Source organism: Malaya genurostris, chromosome 2 (assembly GCF_030247185.1).
Source record: "Malaya genurostris strain Urasoe2022 chromosome 2, Malgen_1.1, whole genome shotgun sequence".
Classification (NCBI taxonomy): domain Eukaryota; kingdom Metazoa; phylum Arthropoda; class Insecta; order Diptera; family Culicidae; genus Malaya; species Malaya genurostris.
The window spans coordinates 143,494,198-143,517,324 of NC_080571.1; the positions used below are offsets into that span (position 1 = coordinate 143,494,198).

A 23,127-nucleotide genomic window follows, 5' to 3' on the forward strand; every position below is an offset into this window, starting at 1 on the left:
GTTTCATATTTGAGTACTTCTTTACCTTTGTCCTCTAGACTCGTCTTGGAGAACGATGTACACTAGTAGACGGGATGATGCTCGACGCATTTCCTAACGTTGCATTATTGCTTGTGATTATTCGTTGATTATGTTTTTTCACTTGACCGGAAATGGAGACATCTACCGTAGTACCCTGAATGCTCTGCAGCACAGTGACTCTGCGTTGAATGAATGCCGTCAGATCTCGGAACGAAATCGCATCCTTCGTCGATAAAAATTCTTCCCAGTCTCTTTTAGTTGTTGAGTCGAGGCGAACACTCAGCATTCGAATCAGTAGTAAGTGAAACGTTGCTACCGACAGCGTTGACACAAGCACCAAATAAGAAATTTACCGGTTCTGGAAACAGAAGACCGCGTAGCTCAAACGATGTAATATGTGAATTTTGAAACCCTAATTACCTTGTACAGGCAATTAGCAGGCCTTGCATTAATGAAACTGAAGCAGCAATCCTCAATTCGGCGAAAGTAGTATGTTATTATCACACAAGAATAGCTCTCCGATGGCATCTTATTCCAAATCAATAGCTAGTAGAGTGGCGGACAGCGGTTTCCCAACGAGCGTCACGATGGTGGATGAACGGAGTTCGACGCTTATCCGGTTCGAAGGACCAAATGTCGAGTAGCACAGGAAGAACAGCAGAAGAACTTACGGTTTCATTACAGAGCGACGATAGTGGACGGTGGCTGCAGTTTTATGCACTTCTACGTGGGTCTGACGGACTTGATGTGACGGGTTAAATTCGCGTACTCTGCCTTTAATACTGTTCTATACACTTCACTCGCTGGGTTGACGTTTTCCTTGGTCAGCTGACGAATAACAGATTTTTTTTGTGGTCGGCGACCCCTTTTATAATGGTGTGTCCGGAAATACAGGTTGTTCATGGATGTCCTGTCTTATGTTTCGGTGAGACGCATCGAACATATATGTATATATATCTATATATATATATATATATATATATATATATATATATATATATATATATATATATATATATATATATATATATATATATATGTATATATATTTATATATATATATATATATATATATATATATATATATATATATATATATATATATATATATATATATATATATATATATATATATATATATATATATATATATATATATATATATATTTATATATATATATATATATATATATATATATATATATATATATATATATATATATATATATATATATATATATATATATATATATATGTGTGTGTGTGTATTGCTTTAATGATTTGTATCGTAATAATTGTATGAATTTTATTGTATTAGAGCTTTATCATGCTTACCCGCCTTGAGATCAAATGCTTACAAACATCCAAAGCAGTTTTTATGGGGTTTTTGTCAATTCTAATAGTTTTATCATAATATGTAACACCCCTAGGAACATATTGTTGATCAAAATTCAAGTGCTGGAAAGGTTTTATTATTATATTCTATTAAGAAAACACGTTTGTATTTGTTTTCACTTACCGCGATAACCATCGAAAAATGAGTTTCACTATCATTACTGCTAAGTACTCCTCCAATATTAAAGAATGAAGGGTAATCTATTGTAGGTTTTTGAGATACAACATACAAATTTATTGAATACAATATTAATAACAGTTTTACAACAGCTTTCATATCTGCAGTACCTGTGTAAAGAAAAAGAAAGCCTATTGAGATCCACCTTGCGGCGTAATGATGCCTTTCTCATACCATCTTATATATTACTGAGGAATTCTTTAAAACACTTAAAACCCCCTTCCCACCCAACTTTTGGATACAAACCCGGCGAACGACCACAATTAGGTTAAATCCGGGTATAAATTATCGATATAAAAAAATAATTAAAAACACTATTCACTGTATAGAAAAAGGAAAGTTTGTTCGGAAATATTGTTTGGAAACTCGAAAAATCTACAAATCGAATACCTTGTAGCAAAAATCTTATAGATCCGGAACCAGTAGTATCCGTAACAAATTTAGGAATTCCGCAAGACCTGTTTTGGACCTACATTTGTGAAAATCATTTTAGCCGTTTCAGTAAGTGAGTGAGATCGTTCTTGCAGTTTTTGGTCATTATTTCCGGTACTTACGAGAATCGGTTTAGCCGAAGTTGGTAAGTATGGTTGGTAATTGTGATAAAATAGAATACTACGAATAAAGTTGGAAATTGTGATAAGATCTAATACGATGTCTTCACTGTGTCTCTAAAAATTGATATTTGAATCGATAAAAATGTGAACTTAATTTACTAAACCGGTGATCAGATACAAATAATTTCTTCGGAGAACCTCGTAATTTGATTACAATAAAAAATATGCAAAGCAATGCTCCTTTCAACAACTTTTTCCCTTAAGAGATATAAAAACATTAGCATTAACTACTTATAGCAAGCAGGGTCGCAGACCAAAGTGCACGAACATATAATTTTTGGAAAGCTTAAATCTAGTTATTTAAACTTACGAAGTGTGTAACGTGGACTTGAAATACAGCAAATATAGAAAAATCTGTAAGGGGCGAAAGATTTTAACCCTTTAAATTATGCTAGGTGCACATAACCATCTTTACTAAAATATACCTTTCGTTTTCGACCCATCAATACGTAGCAGTTTATGTTGAACTGCTACCTCCGAACTGACAACTCAACATAAATCGCTAAACAGACGTAAAGTTAATACTATTTGCAAAACACTGTTTGAATATTACTTCTAAGTGTATTAGCAAAACTGACGTTTCAGACGAAACAAGTTAAAGTTAATTAAAAATCTATTTTTAATCCACCTAGTGGTGTGATAATGCTCTCCTCTTTTATCGAGACAGTCTCATTTAAATGTTTTTTTATTTCACCGTTTTATTTTTATAATTGCTGTCACTAATTTGGGCTCATTTATAACACCATTTTTCCAGATTGATTCGAGTAGTTCACAAAAGCATGCTTCAGCGTTTATATCACATGTTGGGCATCATTTCCCAACCCAAGCGCTTACCATTTGCGTTGCCTTTTTGCATGAGACGAATGATGCAAATCTAATAACCCTTCTTAATCCACCTAGTGGTGTGATAATGCCTTTCTCTTCATTCATAACAGTCTCTTGGAAATATATTTCATACTTTTATTAAATAATTTTGGATACTAATTTTGACACCAATTGATTCAGATTTATTCGAGTAGTTCACAAAAGCATGCCTCAGTGTATAACTGGTCAGTTTACTGGCCCGTCAATAAGTAGGTGATTTGTGCGCCACTGGTTGAGAGATCACCCGCCAATTCTTGTTTGCCCGGCTTGAGACCTTAAAGGGGAAGGTTCATTCTATCAATAATCAGGGAAGGGAAGCGAGCTAGCTGACTCAAACGGCTCTTGAAACAGAGAAAGGATCTAACCGCAACCTGAGATCTCCCGCGCGCTCAACGCAATCGTCTATGCCGGGGAAATTATCATCATAGGTAAACCTCGGAAACCTCAATCTAGGCGGAGGAGCAGAAAGATTCGGGATTCGTTCGGATCGATTTCGGAGTCGACCTCTCCAGTAAACATACAATCAACAATCTAGAACGCCAAACGCTAACATGAAATTATTTCTCCAGCAAACTAAAGACGGGACGACTTCATATAGAGCAAATCTATCTGCATTGCATACTAGAAATTTAAGCTTTATTGTATCCCATTATCGTGCAAGTTGGAAGGCTTTTAGGGTTTATTTTACTATTACATTTATTCGTGTCTACGCTTTCCGCGGTCTTGCATTCATGCCTAGGCCTAGTCTTAGTTCCTTTCCTTTCCCTTTTCCACATTCATCTCCTACATGTATCTACTGTACGGAATCTCCGTGATCAGTAAGATGCTTTGTTTCGTGTGTCTCGTGTGCTGATTCACTGTGCTTTGTCTCGGTTTGTCGTGCGGCTGGCAGCCGATTCTTATAAAGGGTTCACTAAATTATATCGAGGGTAGTGACCCTAGTTTGAGTCACATGCGCATGGACATTCACAAACAGAACGTGCAAATTGTTTTACTCACGACCTAGGTTTTACGTGGTTCTGCGGATGGCGGTAACGACGGATGACATTAGTTTCTCCTTCTGCTGCTGCTGTGTGCGACCGCCTTCGATCACACCGAACCGGCGCTGAAGTTCTTACCGCAGATTCTCACGGCGTGGTACGAACGCCGCAAATTCCGGCCGTAACCGAAATGAAAGTTGTTGACTTTGCCGTGATTGCTGGTCTGTCCTTCTAAGGGTGCGATGGTGACGTCCGCGACCCTCTTCCGGCCACATGTACCGCCGGGAAAACCTTGCGAGCTGACGGTGGGGTCAGAAGTTGTCTATAACGAGATTGTGTGGTGTGCAGGACGTCGGAACGTTGCGAATCTATAGAAATTAAACATTACACGCCATATGGCGAATAAGCACCTTCTACATAGCACATAGTGTGAGAACACGAGACTTACCCTTTTGACTTTTGTTTCACACACGACACTGCCTACGCTAACTGCCACTGTATTGACAATATGAGCTATCTGTTTGGGAAAGGAAAACTAAACTTTAGCTAACTGCGTGAAGTGTTTTCATGTTACTTATAACCTGATCAAACACACCACGTCGCGAATAACAAATTACGGACAACTCCTGCCTCTTCCACTAGTCAGACCAAAGTGAGAAATCGAGGTCTGGAAATCCTCAGACTACCCGGGTATTTGGTAATCTTCGTTACCGGAACTTGCAAGGCGAAGTTTGTCAATTGCGTTTAAACGCACGGAAACCCAAATTTCAGCAATGGTTATCCTTTTCTAGCGAACCGTCTTAACCATACTAACCAGATCCCCCTCGCGTATTAAAGCGAAACGAACATTTTCCCACACATTTATCCAAGGGTCAGTGGCCGCATTCGGCTGTAAAGCTATTATCATGTGAACGAGAGAGTCACAGAAGCTATTATCATGTAAACGAGAGAGTCACAGAAGCTATTATCATGTCCGCGAGTGAGTCACCGAATCACGAAGCGCCAGTGCCATGGATAACTCAGTTGGGTGTTATAGCAAACCTTCCATTGAATGCAGTTCATTTGCGGTGCTTCAAGTTGTTGATTTGCGTCGGATAATTTATGAGATAAATAATCGATAAATTAGATATTACTTATGACATTTATTTAATATTTTGGTACTGACGATAAACTATCTAAATATTTTTACAGATAAGTCTGCAATAACTATTTTACGAATATGTACTTGTTACATCATTCTCCACTAAATTTACGAAAATTTGATTGGCTTCGAAATCAGAGATTGAGATAGCCAATCAAATTTTCGTAGTTCACATTTGCGTCATATACGAAAAATTGTATTCAAAATTCGGGGTCATACAAGGTCATCGCCGATTGATTACGGCTCGTTCTCTATTTCCCAGAGCTTTATTAAACAAACAAAGTCTGCTACTGACTATCAACGACATTCGTCTCCAGTCTCCAGCGAAATTTTACTAACAGCTCCACAATATATGACGCCAACCATAATTAACGTACGATAGAGAGAAAAGAAAAGAAAGGCTTTCCAAGAAAGATATTTAGGCGATCTAATGCTTTTGGTGGTTGATAACAGATGAATCCATTCACACATGTCACTCATTCAAACTCTTTCATTCTCATATTTAATACGTACTACACAAAAACATGCTTCAACTCGAAGGTGTCGTCACACCTTGAGTAAGCACACAATAAACTGGAATTATGTCTTCTACACCAGGACGCACCGATTAACGAAGACGAAATTCACGAAAGGACTCATTTACATGAGTCTATAAACTAGTAGGTCCATTTTCGTCCCCTATTCGCCACGTAGCGAGACTCCAGGGTCGAAATGTCCCTACAAAAATACTCTGTTCCTATTCGCAGTTTACGCCACAAGAAAAACTTCTGCGATATATGTGTATTGCAACCTTGGAACGAAACTGTGCTTCTTAAAAGAATTTTTAAACACCGGAATAACTCCGACAACAAAATTCTCCAAGAAAAATATTAGTACAAAGCAAACTCATTCATACCCCCCATACGCACTAGAATCCATCTCTGACATTCACGTCACTGTTAGATTGCTATATATCACTCACACTTATTCATCTGTACCTTCTACTGTAAACGTCAAAGTAAAAAAAACGATCGGATGCACGTGAACGTCGCGAAATATTTAATGAAATTCGATTGCGAAACTGGCCAAATCTATTGGAAGGATAATTATAGGAAGCTAATTTGTGGTATTCTCTCTGGAAGACGCGTGGAGCTCTTCGGAACGTGCGACGCGAGGAGAGTTAATATATTTTTTTTCGTTCTTCTATCCGATGTAAAGGTTGGTTTTCTTTTATTTTTTCTTTTAGTCATTGCTCTAACCAGAAGAGTTGTTGGATGGAGGTGGTTTTTTTTGAGTAGATAGACGGATCAAGCGAAAATATCGGAAGAAGGACTATTGCTAACGGTGACTGGTGCTGTTGATGTGGATTTGAGGCAGCTAAAAAAATTGCATGCAATTTGCGTTTGGTTGCTGAAGCTGTAAATGCTGATTTTGGGAGGCAATAATTTGCCACTAAGCCGACCGCTTATGTAACGTCAATTAAGAATAGTTGGATAGGACGTATAGAAAACCCACGAGAAATTTCATCTAACTAGATAACTAAACACGGATATCTCGCACTAACAGAGAAGAAGTTTGAGGTAAATATTTTATATACACATCTAATACTATTTTTTTTACCAGATACACGAAGGCAACACTATATACAGCAAATATTCCTTCTGAAGGAAAGAAGTACGCGACTATTTACAACGGTTGAGATGAGGTTGGCAAGTATCCCCTCATAAGGAAGGAAGTATGCGTTTTTTCTCGACCAACGATGGAAAATCGTAAGCGTTATAACTAGAACTAATCACTAATTTAGAATAGATACTAACATTATAATAAGGGTTAGGCAGATAGGTACCCATCACATACTAACTATATTTACAAATATTTACATTGTTCATGTTGTATGAATGAACTTTCGCGTTCGCGTATTTCTTTACGACTGTTGGTTTGGAACCAATGTTTTCGTATCTTCTCTACTACAGAGCTCGCGGTCGTCCCCTACGGTTTTGATACCATTTCGGTACCAGGTGTTTGCCCTATTTGATGTTTTATTTTTTTCGTTTAGTCTGTGGTTACTCCAAACGGAGGTTCATAGCTTGAGCACTAGGTAACCTTCTCACCGAGGACTATGTAGTTTTTTCAAACGGTTTGCGAAGTAAACCCCTAGTCTTTTCCCCAACGTATCTTCTAGTTCATATGTATTGGACCCAAGGACTTTCCGAACTATAGCCGGTTCGTACTTCGGGGCCAACTTTTTACAGAACCCTTTTCCATTGTCTGAAAGGTCGAACGTCTGTTTCAGTACCTTCTCTCCTACACCGTAAGAAGCACAATTTGTATTGGACCGAAGGTTGTATGTCTTCGCATGTCGTTTGTAGGCATGTTGGATCTGATTTATTCGAACAGTTTTTTCCTTCTATCTGACACAGTGCTGTCCTCTTCCTTGTCCGGTTGGTAGTTGTCTCGTATCCAGCTGTACTCTCTGCCATCCGAGATTTTGTTTCGATCGAACACGACAAAATAAGTTGTATATTTAGTTATATCGCGTTTCGAATCGTATCAGCGATCTCTTGGATGTCGTCTGCCCAATGACGATGGTCCTTTTTCAGTGTGGCGCGAATGGTCGTGGTAATTACCCGATTTACTCTTTCGGTGTTGTTCACCTGTGGGAGGTAAGCCGGTGTTAACCAGTGCGACACGTGGTAAACTTCCAGTAGCTTTTTAAAAACTTTCGACACAAATTGTGAACCATTGTCGATTAAGAGAATCTCCGGAACGCCGAACAGAAGAAAAATCATGTTCTCGACAAATTCTACTAAAGAACTTGCTTTTGCTTCGCGAAACGGTTGGACTAGTACAAATTTGCTGAACACGTCTGTAGCTACCAGCAAACAGGTGTAGCGATTCCTTCCGGAAGGTGGGAGGGGGCCGACGTAGTCGAGTGTTACGAATTGCCAAGGGTATTCGACGGGTTTCTGCGGTCCCATTGGTGGAGTCACATTCACGTTGGAGGCTTTGCTCATCTGACATTTCAGGCAATTCCTGCAAAATATACGAATTTCCTCGTTCATCTTGGGCCACTAAAAGTGTTGCTTTAGGGAGGCTAATGTTTTTTCCAAGCCGAAGTAGGCTTTATCATGTTCGTTACGGATTATTTCTTCTCTTTTATCCTTAGCCGGATAATATTTCCAGGAAAACCGTGGATCGCACTGCCGCGTTTTCGATCGTACATATCGGAAAACCTTTCCATCGATCGCTCTCATGTCGCTAAATGCTGCTGGGTTGTTTTAAATGTTTTCTAATAAATCTGTATATTCTGGATCTTGCTGGTGTAGTTGAATTGTTTCTATTGCAATTGCACGCGAAAGACAGTCAGCGAGGATATTGCTTTTCCCTTTTCGATACTCGAGCTCAAAGTCGTAGGCCTGGATCCGAAGGGCCCATCGTAATAATTTCGAGTTTCCCGTTTCTGTTCCCACGTTAAATAGCCAGAGTAAACTTCTAGCATCAGTTACGACTCTAAATCTGGTGCCTTCCACATAGTGGCGGAAATGCTGAATTGCTGACAAAACTCCCAAGCATTCTTTTTCGACGGCTGAACATCTGCGCTGTGTGCGATTCATCTTTTTACTAAAGTAACTAATTACCCGAGTCGCCCCGTTTTGTTCTTGTACTAGGGCCGCGCCCACAGCTCGATTCGAGGCGTCCGATTCAATGGTGAACGTTTTTGTGAAATCAGGGTTACCCAGAATTGGAGCCGACGTAAGGATGGACTTTAGCTCGTTGAAACTGTCTTCAGCTTCTTTCGTCCAAACGGAGCGCTTATTGTCTTTTGTCAGCAGATCAGTAATCGGTGCCGTGATTCTACTGTAATCGGGTATAAATCGCTGGTAGAAACCAGCCAATCCCATAAGTCTGCGGATTTCTTGCTGTGTTTTTGGTCGAGCGTAATCTAAAATAGGTTGAATGCGCGATTTATCTATTGCAACCCCATTCTCGTTGAGTAGGTATCCCAAGTACATTACTTGTTTTCGACGAAACCTGGACTTGTCCAGTGAGATCGTTAGCCCTGCTTTTCGCAGTCTTTCTGCTACTATCTTCAAATGTCTCCGATGCGATTACGATGTCATCCAGATAAACAAATACTCGGGGTTCCAAGTCGAACCCGATAACCTTCGCCATTAACCGAGACATGGTAAATGGTGCATTCACGAGTCCAAACGGTAGTACCTTAAATCGGAAGACACCTTGTGCTGTGCGAAATGCTGTTAGATTGCGACTCTCCTCTTTCAGTGGAATATGAAAGTAGGCGTCTTTGAGGTCAATCACACTGAAGAATCTTGCCTTACCCAATCGACGAAATATGTCCTGCATATTTCTCATTGGATAAGAATCCTTTACGGTCAACTTGTTAATAAAACTCGAATCTAGGCACACTCGCACCTTCCCATTTTTCTTGAGTACCGGTACTAGAGGGTTCGTCCACTCAGAGTAGCACTCTTCAATGGCGTCAAGTTTATTGAAGCGTTCCACTTCTTCATCGATTGCCTTTTGTACATACGGCGAAGACTTGTACATGGGAGGGTTTTGTGGTGTCGCCCCGTCTTTCAGCGTAATTTCGTGCTCGATGAGATTTGTTCTTCCCAACTTCCTCGTACCCGTCAGTTCTAAACCCTTTATAGTTTCTGTCAGGCATTTAAGTTGTTCCCTAGTCAAGGCATGCTCGGTTTCGATTGTATCGAGGTTCGGTATTGATTCCGTTGGTCCTGCATATACGGGGATATCTAGTGTATCGTCATTTTCCGGCTCTTTAGCGTGTGCTAGCTCCTCGGATGGTTCTACCATGAAACATAACCGTTCATTGATGCGCTCGTTGATGGTTTCGATGTCTACTGGTCCGTGTCCTAAATCTATCATTGGTTTGATTTGGAAGGCTTCCCCGAAATCAGCTCCCAGAATCAGTTCTCTGGAGATTTCAGGTACTACGATTGTCGGAATTACCCTAGTCCGATTTTTATAGGTATATGGGATGTTGGCGTATCCTAGGCACTCATAATTGGTGCCATCTGCAGTAGATACCCTAATAGACGCTGGCTGTATCTTTAACCCATACCGTTCCACGACATTTCGAGAGTTCAAGACGCTTACTTCTGCTCCTCAGTCTAATAGTACTTCCAGTTTTGTGTCAAAAATGCCTACTTTAATGTGGGGATATTTTCCTACCGAAATTTTTATATGGTGGACTTGTAATAACGGATTATAATTTAATTTTGCATTGATTCCATTTGGAATCCTTTTCGTCGTCGGGATGCTTGAATTCCCTCTACTCGTTTCCCGGACCCTCGTCTACTGTTCTTGTCGCTGCGGGTGTCCCACAACGCTCACAAGTTCGAGTTGTTCTGCCCAGGTTTCCGCATCCATAGCAGAAAACTATTTTAGGTTTGGTGCATTGTCGCCACCAGTGCCCTTCTACTTGGCAGTTCCAACATAACCTTGTTCGCTGCTTTTGGTCGGTCGTGTCCATCCTATTTATTCCATTTGATGGTTGTCTGTGGAATCGTCGTGTATCGATTGGTGCTCTATCGTTTGTACGTTCTCTGATAGCATTTACAGATATGGAACGATCGCTGTCGTACTCGCTTTCTTCAGCGTCGATTCGATTGATGGAGCGACGAATTTGGCCATCTAGTGTTTGCTGTTGCAGATGTGGGTCTGCTGCGTCTATTCGATAGTTTAGACAAATCAAGTGCTGAAGGTCATTCACTTCAACTATCGAAATTTTCGATCGGTAGTGTTGTCGCATGTTGTCCCAAATCACTTCAAACTTTCTTCTTTTTGATAATGGTTTGGACAACATTCGATTAAGTTTTTCGATCTCTGTCACAAACGCAATAAACGATTTCCCTCGCTGTTGTTTTCGTTTTTGGATTTTTGATCGTATCCCTTGATCCTTATTAGGGTTTCCAAACCTGAATGTTATGTTGGTTTCGAAAGTCTCCCAAGAGACAAAATCGTCAACATAGGTGAAGAACCAATCTGATGCGGCCCCTTCCAGGAGCATGTGAATATCTCTTAATAATATCCTTTGCGATATCCCTTCTCGTTCGGCGAGTTTCTTGGCCTTGTATAGGAAGTTTTCGACTGGAATTGTTCTTGTGTCGCCGGTGAATCGTAGCTTCCATTTTTCGACTCGACCGTAGCCCTCATTTCGTTCTCGAAAAGGTGGCCTGTTCCGTACTCGTCTGTTACTACTTCTGCCAATTGAGAGTTACACATGACTGTCGTTTTCATCGTATGTGCTGTTGTCCTCATGATCACGCCGGAATCCGCTTCTGTATCCGCGGGAGCTTTGGCTTTGATCGTCACTTGAGTCCGAGCTATAGTTTAGGTCTAAGGGGTTTCCTGGTTGTTCCAGTGGTGACTGTACCTCTTTGTTTCCATTACCCGTCCTGCTGTCGGTTGGGTATATTTCTCTACCTGATCCTTGCTGTCTACGAGGCGTACATCGGTCTTGCACTTGGTCTATCAACACTGTTAACTGGTTCTTCATTTATTCCCATTCCTTCTTGAGAACTACTATTCTCTCGTCCGCCGTCTTCTGCTCTTCTTTTTTTTTTGTTGTTGTTTGGGAATCGCCCCCTTTGAACTCTTCCCGGTAATCTGATTCTCATCTGTTTGTGTCTCCAACGGAAGTTGTCGGTCTGGATTTTGTGCGTTTATACCACCTTCGGTTCCTTGTATAATATTGTTTATTTGCTCTTCATACGGTGATAGTGGGGGACCGAAATGGTAATCGTGCATTACGCTTTCAATTTTTCTCGTTAATTCTCTGCGAATTCGTTTTCCCTCCTCGGTATTAGCTACACACCTTTTTGTCCTATACCAATAATGTAAGACTCGCGACTCGAATTTTGGTTCTACTTTTTTTTCCAGGGCTCTTCTTAAACATTCCACTCGCCCACGAATGTGCAACGCTTCATCTAATACGTTTAACGGTGAGCGAAAATTCCGACCCTCAGATCCACTCTAAATAAATTTCTCAGTAGGCTTTGCTTTGCGGTTAAATCAAGAGCAAACACATTTTCCGGTTGCTTACAAATCATTAGTTCGTAATCTACCTCCTCTAATGTGAGGTCCTCCGCATGTGGAAATAGTCGGTTCATTTTGAGTATGTTTAGTTTAATTATTGTACATTGATATAGGAAGTTAAGGATTGATGTATATGTACTTAATGTTGAACGCAATTTTAGATTGCAATATGAGTTACTCACTCCGGAATGGTGTAACTAGTGTATGCTTTTTTTGCCTTTCTCATATAGAAAGGTTATGCAATCACTTGAAAAACCGACTAGTGAAAATTGGCCCGGAGGGCCAAGTGTCATATACCATTCGACTCAGTTCATCGAGCTGAGCAATGTCTGTGTGTGTATGTATGTGTGTGAGTGTGTATGTGTCAAATAATCTCACTAGGTTTTCTCGGAGATGGCTGAACCGATTTGGACAAACTAGGAATTCCTGAATTTCATCCGGATCCGCCTTCCGGTTCCGGAATTATAGGGTAAAGTGTGTTTAATATTGTACACCGTCACTTAAACCGGCGAAACAAAAAACGTGAAAATTTTTCTAAACTGGTCTCAAAACTAAACAAATCGATAGTCATTATCAGTAGGCAACTAAACAAACCGATTCAAGCTATCCTGGTTCCCGGTATCCGGTTCCGGAAGTACCAAAAATAGTGGTCATATATACAAAAATGGATCTCACTCACTTTTCTCAGCGATGGTTTGACCGATTTCCACAAACTTAGATTCAAATGAAAGGCCTCCCGGTCCCATACAGGATTCCTGAATTTCCGGTTCCGGAATTATAGGGTAAAGTGTGTTCTATATTGTACACCGTCACTTAAACCGGCGAAACAAAGAACGTGAAAATTTTTCTAAACTGGTCTCAAAACTACACAAATCGATAGTCATTATCATTAGGCAACTAAACAAACCGATTCCGGCTATCCTGGTTCTCGGTATCCGGTTCCGGAAGTACCGGAAATAGTGGTCATATATACCAAAAAGGATCTCACTCACTTTTCTCAGCGATGGTTTGACCGATTCCCACAAACTTAGATTCAAATGAAAGGTCTCCCAGTCCCATACGGAATTCCTGAATTTCATCCGGATACGACTTCCGGTTCCTGAATTATAGGGTAGAGTGTGTTCTATATTGTACACCGTCACTTAAACCGGCGAAACAAAGAACGTGAAAATTTTTCTAAACTGGTCTCAAAACTACACAAATCGATAGTCATTATCATTAGGCAACTAAACAAACCGATTCCGGCTATCCTGGTTCTCGGTATCCGGTTCCGGAAGTACCGGAAGTAGTGGTCATATATACCAAAAAGGATCTCACTCACTTTTCTCAGCGATGGTTTGACCGATTTCCACAAACTTAGATTCAAATGAAAGGTCTCCCGGTCCCATACGAAATTCCTGAGGTTCATCCGGATCCGACTTCCGGTTCCGGAATTATAGGGTAAAGTGTGTTCAATATTGTACACCGTCACGTAAACCGGCGAAACAAAACACGTGAAAGTTTCTCTAAACTGGTCTCAAAACTACACAAATCGATAGTCGTTATCAGTAGGCAACTAAACAAACCGATTTCGGCTATCCTGGTTCTCGGTATCCGGTTCCGGAAGTACCGGAAATAGTGGTCATATATACCAAAATGGATCTCACTCACTTTACTCAGCGAAGGTTTGACCGATTTCCACAAACTTAGATTCAAATGAAAGGTCTCCCGGTCCCATACGAAATTCCTGAATTTCATCCGGATCCGACTTCCGGTTCTGGAATTATAGGGTAAAGTGTGTTCAATATTGTACACCGTCACTTAAACCGGCGAAACAAAAAACGTGAAAGTTTATCTAAACTGGTCTCAAAACTACACAAATCGATAGTAATTATCAGTAGGCAACTAATCAAACCGATTCCGGCTATCCTGGTTCTCGGTATCCGGTTCCGGAAGTACCGGAAATAGTGGTCATATATACCAAAAAGGATCTCACTCACTTTGCTCAGCGATGGTTTGACCGATTTCCACAAACTTAGATTCAAAAGAAAGGTTTTCTGGTCTCATACGGAATTCCTGAACTTCATCCGGATCCGACTTCCGGTTCCGGAATTATAGGGTAAAGTGTGTTCAATATTGTACACCGTCACTTAAACCGGCGATACAAAAATCGTAAAAAAAATTCTAAACTGGTATCAAAACTACACAAACCGATAGTCATTATCAGTAGGCAACTAAACAAACCAATTCAAGTTATCGTCGTTCTCGGTATCTGGTTCCGGAAGTACCAAAAATAGTGATCATATATACAAAAATGGATCTCACTCACTTTTCTCAGCGATGGTTTGACCGATTTCCACAAACTTCGATTCAAATGAAAGGCCTCCCGGTCCCATACAGGATTCCTGAATTTCATCCGGATCCGACTTCCGGTTCCGGAATTATAGGGTAAAGTGTGTTCTATATTGTACACCGTCACTTAAACCGGCGAAACAAAGAACGTGAAAATTTTTCTAAACTGGTCTCAAAACTACACAAATCGATAGTCATTAACATTAGGCAACTAAACAAACCGATTCCGGCTATCCTGGTTCTCGGTATCCGGTTCCGGAAGTACCGGAAATAGTGGTCATATATACCAAAAATGATCTCACTCACTTTTCTCAGCGATGGTTTGACCGATTCCCACAAACTTAGATTCAAATGAAAGGTCTCCCGGTCCCATACGGAATTCCTGAATTTCATCCGGATCCGACTTCCGGTTCCGGAATTATAGGGTAGAGTGTGTTCAATATTGTACACCGTCACTTAAACCGGCGAAACAAAAAACGTGAAAGTTTTTCTAAACTGGTCTCAAAACTACATGAACCGATAGTCATTATCAGTAGGCAACTAAAAAAATCGATTCCGGCTATCCTGGTTCTCGATATCCGGTTCCGGAAGTACCGGAAATAGTGGTCATATATACCAAAAAGGATTTCACACACTATTCTCAGCGATGGTTTGACCGATTTCCAAAAACTTAGATTCAAATGAAAGGTCTCCCGGTCCCATACGAAATTTTTGAATTTCGTCCGGATCCGAATTCCGAATTCTGAGTTATAGGGTGCGTACTAGAAGAGTTTGTGTGTCATGTTAGTTGGTGGCCGTACGAACCGACTTCGATTATACCGGTTCTCGGAATCCGGTACCGGAAGTGTCGTTCTCTTAAGGATGGCTTACGCAATCAAAGCACTGTTTTATTCTGTATGTTATGCATAAACAATCACTTGGTTTCTTTCAAAAATCGAAGAGAAAATTTTTGAATAGAATACCACGATATTATATGTACATGGGAAAGGCATCATTACACCACTAGGTGGATTAAAACAGTTTTTACCTTTTTTTATATATATAAAAATAGGTATAGAATTCGCTCAAACTTTCGAAAAATTTTCCGAGGCCCGGAGGGCCGAATGTCATATACCAATCGATTCAGCTCGACGAACTGAGCAAATGTCTGTGTGTGTGTGTGTGTATGTGTGTGTGTCTGTATGTGTGTTGTCAACTAAGAGGTCGAGATCTCAGAGATGGCTGGACCGATTTTGATCAAATTAGTCGCAAATGAAAGGACTCCCCGTCACCCAAAACGCTATTGAATGGTTTTGAGATCGGATGTTTACTTTTTGAGTTATACGAAATTTTATGTCAAAATTTTCCGTTTTTTGACAGTATCTGTCACAATTGACCTTGAAAACAGAATATGTTTTTAGACTTAGATTCCGCACGGTAATAGCTATCCAACAAGCCATAGTTTGTTAAAATCCGTCCATTTTTAATGGAGATATCAATATTTTTGTGTAAACGACTTTTCCCCTTATTCCAGCAGTAGAAGTTTTGAACAATGTATGACAAAGAAATGCTTGGGAGCAACGGAAAACACGATTTTCATACTGTGACATACAATTGTTTCTAAGTGCCCAAAAGACTGTTTACGGCATCCTTTTTCATGACAATTTGCCTTGGACCGATTTCAGCACGGTTCGTTTTTGGCAACATAATCGTTCGAATATGGCATTTATAAACCAGATGATATCAGCATTTTCGAGTTGAAAGTAATTCCATAATTATATTGATTTAAACTACTTATTTAAATGCTGGAAGAAAATAACTTCCATATACCATACGACTCAGTTCGTCGAGATCAGCAAATGCGTGTGTGACAAATAATTTCACTCAATTTTTTCGGAGATGGCTAAACCGTTTTCTACACGGAACGACCGAAATTAGCTCTGTGCCTAATTCGTATTACTGTTTTTGAATTAGTTGATTTTAACAACAAAATTTCCAAAAAAACTATAAAATTAGTTAAAAGTGAGAATTTACTTTGCTGGAAAAAAAACTCTTACTTTTAGAGAATGTGTTTAGTTGGCGAATATTCTGGACACAAACCAGCACTATTTCAATCCAACACGAAATTCTCATTGACAACTAATTTGTTATTAAAATCAGAAAATTTGTTTCTATTTATCTATCACCATCATTACTGAAGGACAGCACAAAGAACACAAAAATGAAATTGGTTTAATTAATAAGTTTATTAGCCAAAAACCCATGAGAAGTGTCAAAGCAAAACAATCCATTAAAAAGCTAAAAATGACAGTCTTGTTGAAACTGCTTGCAAATTGTTTTGATGTTTTTCGTATGTGTTACGATATATCCATATATAAATTTCTGATTCGATTTGTAAAAATGACGTAAACTCTTAGTGGAAAATGTATTTATTCAGAATTTGTGCGCATTTGAAGCGATTGTGCAAAATAATGTTTTTTGGGCGGAAAAGTGAATTGAGTTTCGAATGTTGCACTCTAATTATATATGTCAAATGATGTTTTTTGTATCTTCCAACCTTCCGGGCTACGCCGTCTGATGTATTACTTGTATACGGTTTTTGTTTTCCGAGTGCTCAAAGTTTTCAGTGAGAGAGTCGATTTCGCGAAGTCGAATGAAGAAAGCAGCGATTTAGAAGAAAAATTTTCAAAAAGAAGTTTATGTTTCGCTTATGTCTTTTTCTCCAATACAACATCGTATTTATACCTGCCAATATAGAGAAGACTACCGCGACTGAAATATTTTTCGGTAGTAGTGTGCCATCTAGTGGTTAGTAGTCATTACGGTGTTAACGTTTTTTTCGGTGACAGTGCGCCACATAGCTGCAAATTGCAGAAGCCAATTCAACCATTTATGTTGGTTGAAAACAACGTTTTAATTCTCTAATTCAACTAATTTTTTAATTAGTTGAATGGAAATGAAGTGTGCCTTAGCTAAGAAATGACAGCACGTTGAATTGGTGAATTCAACCAAAAAAATAGCCATTTCAACAAATATTTTATTATTACTAAGGGAATCAGAATAAAAAATTCTAAATTAGCAAAAGTAAGATTTTTTTAGTTGTCTCAAAAAATAACTAACTAAAATCAGAAAATCAACTAATTTTTTTGTCAAAATGCTGATTTCGGTCTTTCCGTGTACAAACTCAGATTCATATGAAAACTAGTATACTTCCAAATTTGGATCCGACTTCTGATTTCGGAACCACTGGATGACATGTGAAACGAAATTAAAATAATGCAATTCATTTTTCTCGTAGATGGCTGAACCGATCTAAGATTCAAATGAAATCTAAGAATCGTGAGAGGTCTTAAAATCCTATAAAAATTAGTCAGATCCGATTTCTGGTTTAGGAGATACAGGGTGATTAGTATAAAAATGTCCATTTCACATAAATTAATCAGGTTTATCGGGTTTGCAAATTTGGATAGTCGATTACCAAATAAATTTATTTCAGTTTAAGCGGTATTCTTTTTTGGATTCGGAATGCACCCCCAAATTTTAATTCGCACTACAATTTCTCAAAGATGTCTACACACTCCTCAGGTGAATTTATATGATTTCGGCTACACCGATCTTAGAACTCCGGATCCAGTTTCGAATCGTTTCTCAAAGTTTAATCATTTTTTCAAAAAGGCCAAATCGAACTTCATAAACAAAAATTCAAACTAAAGGACTTAAGGTCCCATACAAAATTGGTGAATTTTATCCGATTCTGGAATTACAGATGATTAATTTTTAAAATTCATACCGATATAGAAGATGTAAATTGTTTGGCGTATTAATTTATGGCCATTCGAATCATTTTGGGTTATGCTAGTTCCTGAATACCAGCTCTGGAAGTACCATAAATAATGACGAAAAACTCTAAAGTGGAACTTACTTCGACATCTCATGGAATGTTCAATCGAATGTCACACGTTAAGATTGAAATTTGATACGATTTGCAGATTCGAAATTACAGGGTAATGAGTGATTAAAATCTCAATTTGCCGTTTGAAACGACGATAATTAAAATAATGTCAAGAGAACTAAACCACCTAAGAATATCCATGCAAAAAAACACATGCGGATAGATAAAAAAAAGGTATCATCTCACTGCTAGGTGGATTAATCACGTTTTTTATGTAGTTATTGCTGAGAAATATGTCCTTTTGGAAAAAATGCTTTGTGGCAGACACAACAAATATGCACAGCAAATTCTGTGTAGTGCTAGTTGAAAATTATTTCAACAAAAAAAAATGAATAGATTTGCTCTCCCCAATTCGTTTTATTTGTCCACCACTAACTTCATGGATTTATAATAGCCAAAAGAGAAAACAAAATGTTTCAGTGACTCGTTCTGAACTTGGGTTTAAATGCCATTCGCAATATAGATTAAATATCTTCGAAAAAATGCCAGGTATTGTTGGGCGCCAGTTATAACTGGTCAGCTTACTGCCCCGTCAATAAGTAGGTGATTTATGCACCACTATCTGGTTGAGAGATCACCCGCCAATTCTTGTTTGCCCGGCTTGAGACCTTAAAGGGGAAGGTTCATTCTATCCATAATCAGGCTCTTGAAACAGAGAAAGGATCTAACCGCAACCTGAGATCTCCCGCGCGCTCAACGCAATCGTCTATGCCGAGGAAATTATCATCATAGGTAAACCTCGGGAACCTCAATCTAGGCGGAGGAGCAGAACGATTCGGGATTCGTTCGGATCGATTTCGAAGTCGACCTCTCCAGTAAACATACAATCAACAATCTAGAACGCCAAACGCTAACATGAAATTGCATCTCCAGCAAACTAAAGACGGGACGACTTCAAATAGAGCAAATCTATCTACATTGCATACTAGAAATTTAAGCTTTATTGTATCCCATTATCGTGCAAGTTGAAAGGCTTTTAGGGTTTATTTTACTATTACATTTATTCGTGTCTACGCTTTCCGCGGTCTTGCATTCACGCCTAGGCCTAGTCTTAGTCCCTTTCCTTTCCCTTTTCCACATTCATCTCCTACATGTATCTACTGTACGGAATCTCCATGATCACTAAGATGCTTTGTTTCGTGTGTCTCGTGTGCTGATTCACTGTGCTTTGTCTCGGTCTGTCGTGCGGCTGGCAGCCGATTCTTATAAAGGGTTCACTTAATTATATCGAGGGTAGTGACCCTAGTTTGAGTCACATGCACGTGCAAATTGTTTTACTCACGACCTAGGTTTTACGTGGTTCTGCGGATGGCGGTAACGACGGATGACATTAGTTTCTCCGTCTGCTGCTGCTGTGTGCGACCGCCTTCGATCACACCGAACCGGCGCTGAAGTTCTTACCGCAGATTCGCGCGGCGTGGTACGAACGCCGCAAATTCCGGCCGTAACCGAAATGAAAGTTGTTGACGATGCCGTGATTGCTGGTGGGAAAGGAAAACTAAACTTTAGCTAACTGCGTGAAGTCTTACTTATAACCTGATCAAACACACCACGTCGCGAATAACAAATTACGGACAACTCCTGCCTCTTCCACTAGTCAGACCAAAGTGAGAAATCGAGGTCTGGAAATCCTCAGACTACCCGGGCATTTGGTAATCTTCGTTACCGTTACTAAATCGAAATCGAAAAAAAATTTTTGATGTCAAAAGTCTTAGAATTTCATAGAACGTCGAAATTTAGTGTCATTTCGAAATAGAATTTTTTTGAAAGGATCGACTTTTTTTGACTTAGTCTCAGAAAGTCAATTTTCACGAATTTTTTTTTAAATAACACTAAATCTCGACGTTCATGCAATTTTAAGATTTTTGACATAAGAAAAAATTTTCAATTTCGGAAATTTCATGTGCTGGTGTGCTTTTTCAAGATCGAAAATTTTCAAACCTTAACCGCTGGACAGCACCCCTTACCCATGTCCGATTTAGCTCAAATTTTGCATGAGGACTTTTTTCGAGGTGCTTAAACTTTTGAACAGTAGCGCTTTACGAAATTAAAGGTGAACCTAAAATATTGGCACCCTTAGATACATTAAAGTGAGTCGGTTACGTCACTTATACCATTATATCTCCGGAACCAAAAGTCACATCCATCTGGTCTTCGAACTTGATCAAAGGTCCCATAATAGCTTTCAAACGAGCCTAAATTTGTTAAAGTCGGTTCAGCCATCTCTGAGAAAATTGAGTGCGTAGAAACACGTAGAAACGCGTTTAGTCGGTTACGTCACTTATACAATCCGGAACCGAAAGTCTTTGATCTTCTAACTAAATCAATAGCCTGATAGTAACTTTCAAACGAGTATAGGTTTGTTAATATTGGTTTAGCCATCTCTGAGAAAATTGAGCGCGTTAAAATACAACTCGTTTTGTCGGTTACGTCACTTATACAATCATATATCCGAAACCAAAAGTCACAGCCATTTGATCTTTGAACTTGATCAATGGCCCGACAGTAGCTTTCAAACGACTCCAAGTTTGTTAAAATCGGTTCAGCCATCTCTGAGAAAATCGAGCGCGTATAAATATCTTCGAAAAGTGCACACACACATACAAACACATACACACACAGACATGTTCCGATCTCATCGAACTGAGTCGAATGGTATTGTAGCAGTCATACCTTATTCAGCAATAAGTTTCAAGCATCCAGTAGATCGATTTCAATAAATACGCCAACAGTTATGCAACCTATCGTTGGTTAACTTTTGCGCAACACCCTAATAAAATTTTCCCCTCATTTAAGTAGAATAATTCGTTGAGTCTCTCCTTAGAGTGTAATTCACGAAGACTCCTCGCGAATAATGTATGATGGAGGGGAGGAATGGCGCCAAGGATTGGTTAATCGAATAAAACAGTCAGTGGGGTCATTGATCGCCGAATTTGTCCGATGAAATTAGCGGGACAATACGTATTTCCGGTGAATTCGTACGAAATTACCTTCCCTAATCTGAGGATTTCCAATGCTAGTTTATTTCGTCCCAGTCCGCCAAACTTAGTGGAAGCTTCGCGTAGTTGTCCGGTGTTAGTTTCAGATAGGTAATAAAGTGACGTATTATTACGTAAAGTTTCCCTAAATGTTTGTCTCCCTCATTTGCCTAGATGAGTGACTGCTAAGATAGTAGTGATTGCCACGATAAGTAGTGCGTGTAAAGAATAGTGCGTGCAAAGTAAAACAAGAATAAGATAAATGTGCTCAAATCGTGCCATTGACCTCACCAATGTGCCAATGACCCCGTCTGCATCAGCCAGACGGCATTCGTTTCTTTTCATCTATTCTACGCAGCTTCGACGAAAGTGAGGAAGGAAGCAAGCACCGTACGCGGGCCAAAGTCTACCAACGGACGAAAAGTCAAAACTCCGGCAACCGTTACACCGCCGGAAAAAGTCGGTCCGTCAACTGACCGTTAGTAGCAGCCAGCGAACGTCGGCCAGAATCGGTGTAGTAGATCACCAGTTACGTGAATACCCGGAATGGTCATCACCGCCATTACCAATAAAACGACGATCGACCCAGCAGCTACCACCAACAGTAAGCAGCAGACGCAGAAACCACTGGTGAGTCCGTATCGTTCTTGCTAGATAGTGGGGCGGCGTCCACTGAAGACGCCCCCGTGATTCAAAACCGTTTTAAGTGCACTATAAATAAAAATCCCGTTTAAAAACGGAAGTAGGGACGCGTCCATAAATTGAGGGTTGTGTGTCGGCCATCATGCTTTTGTGACACCATTTTTGAACGCCACACACAACCCATTGTATTAGTCACCCGGGTGCGAAGCGCAACTCATTGCTGGAGCCGTGGAGTGACGACGTCGCCTGAGAAAGTGGGAGAGGAAAGCACAAATGGTCAATGAGCACAAGTAGGGAGAGAAATCACCTACGCACATGGGAGATAGGCTAGATAGGAAATTAGAAAATTCAATACAGGCATGCAATATAAAGTCTAACCGTTTTTCGTTAATAAATGATTATTTATTTCAATGCCTAAACGTAGCTCAATTGTAATCGTAACACTCCTACAGGTATTTGGTGAGGTTTTCCGTATGTTTGCGTCACTTCGTTAGAGCTTTTTCGTTGTTGGCTGTCTTCCGCTCAGCGGAATTTGAATGTGTGCTGTAAGTTCAGCTTCCATTAGGTTTACGCTATCTGGTGGCAGATAGCTGCACTGCCCATGATGATAATGTTAGGCACGGATAACTTTCTCACCGTTGATTGTCTGAGGGTAATGAGGTTTCGGTGATTGCTGCTGACTGATAATAGGGTCATCTACCCGTCTTTGGAGACTAGTTTTTGGTTAGCCTAACTTGACCGATCCTGATTCATTTTTCTTCGTTGACCTTCTTCGGGAACTCGCCCTAAGGAGAGTCTCATCCGAGCAAACACATCGTGGCGTGCAGTCTTCCTTATAGGGAAGTGGCGCTATAAACTGCACGCTGGTAAGGGATCGGCAAGGGTCGGCTACAGTATATAACACTATAGGTCTCTGAGGCTCCGTTCAATAATCGGGGTTTCCAGCAATTCTAATACCTGTCTATAGAGAAAGGCAAAAACCCTACTTAATCC

The 23,127-nt window shown here is 39.8% G+C and overlaps 1 protein-coding gene across 4 annotated transcripts in view; it reads right to left on the reverse strand.

Moving 5' to 3' along the window:
- Positions 1-23,127, reverse strand: part of LOC131429963 (glutamate [NMDA] receptor subunit 1) — a 641,009-nt gene that overhangs the window by 466,128 nt on the left and 151,754 nt on the right. For all 4 annotated transcript variants that reach the window (XM_058594515.1, XM_058594513.1, XM_058594512.1 and 1 more), the window contains exons 2-3: positions 1,541-1,704; positions 1,357-1,479 (exon numbers count right to left, since the gene is read on the reverse strand). In XM_058594515.1, coding sequence (XP_058450498.1) covers positions 1,357-1,479; positions 1,541-1,693 — 276 coding nt within the window. In that variant the 5' untranslated portion in view covers positions 1,694-1,704. The remainder of the gene's footprint in view (positions 1-1,356; positions 1,480-1,540; positions 1,705-23,127) is intronic.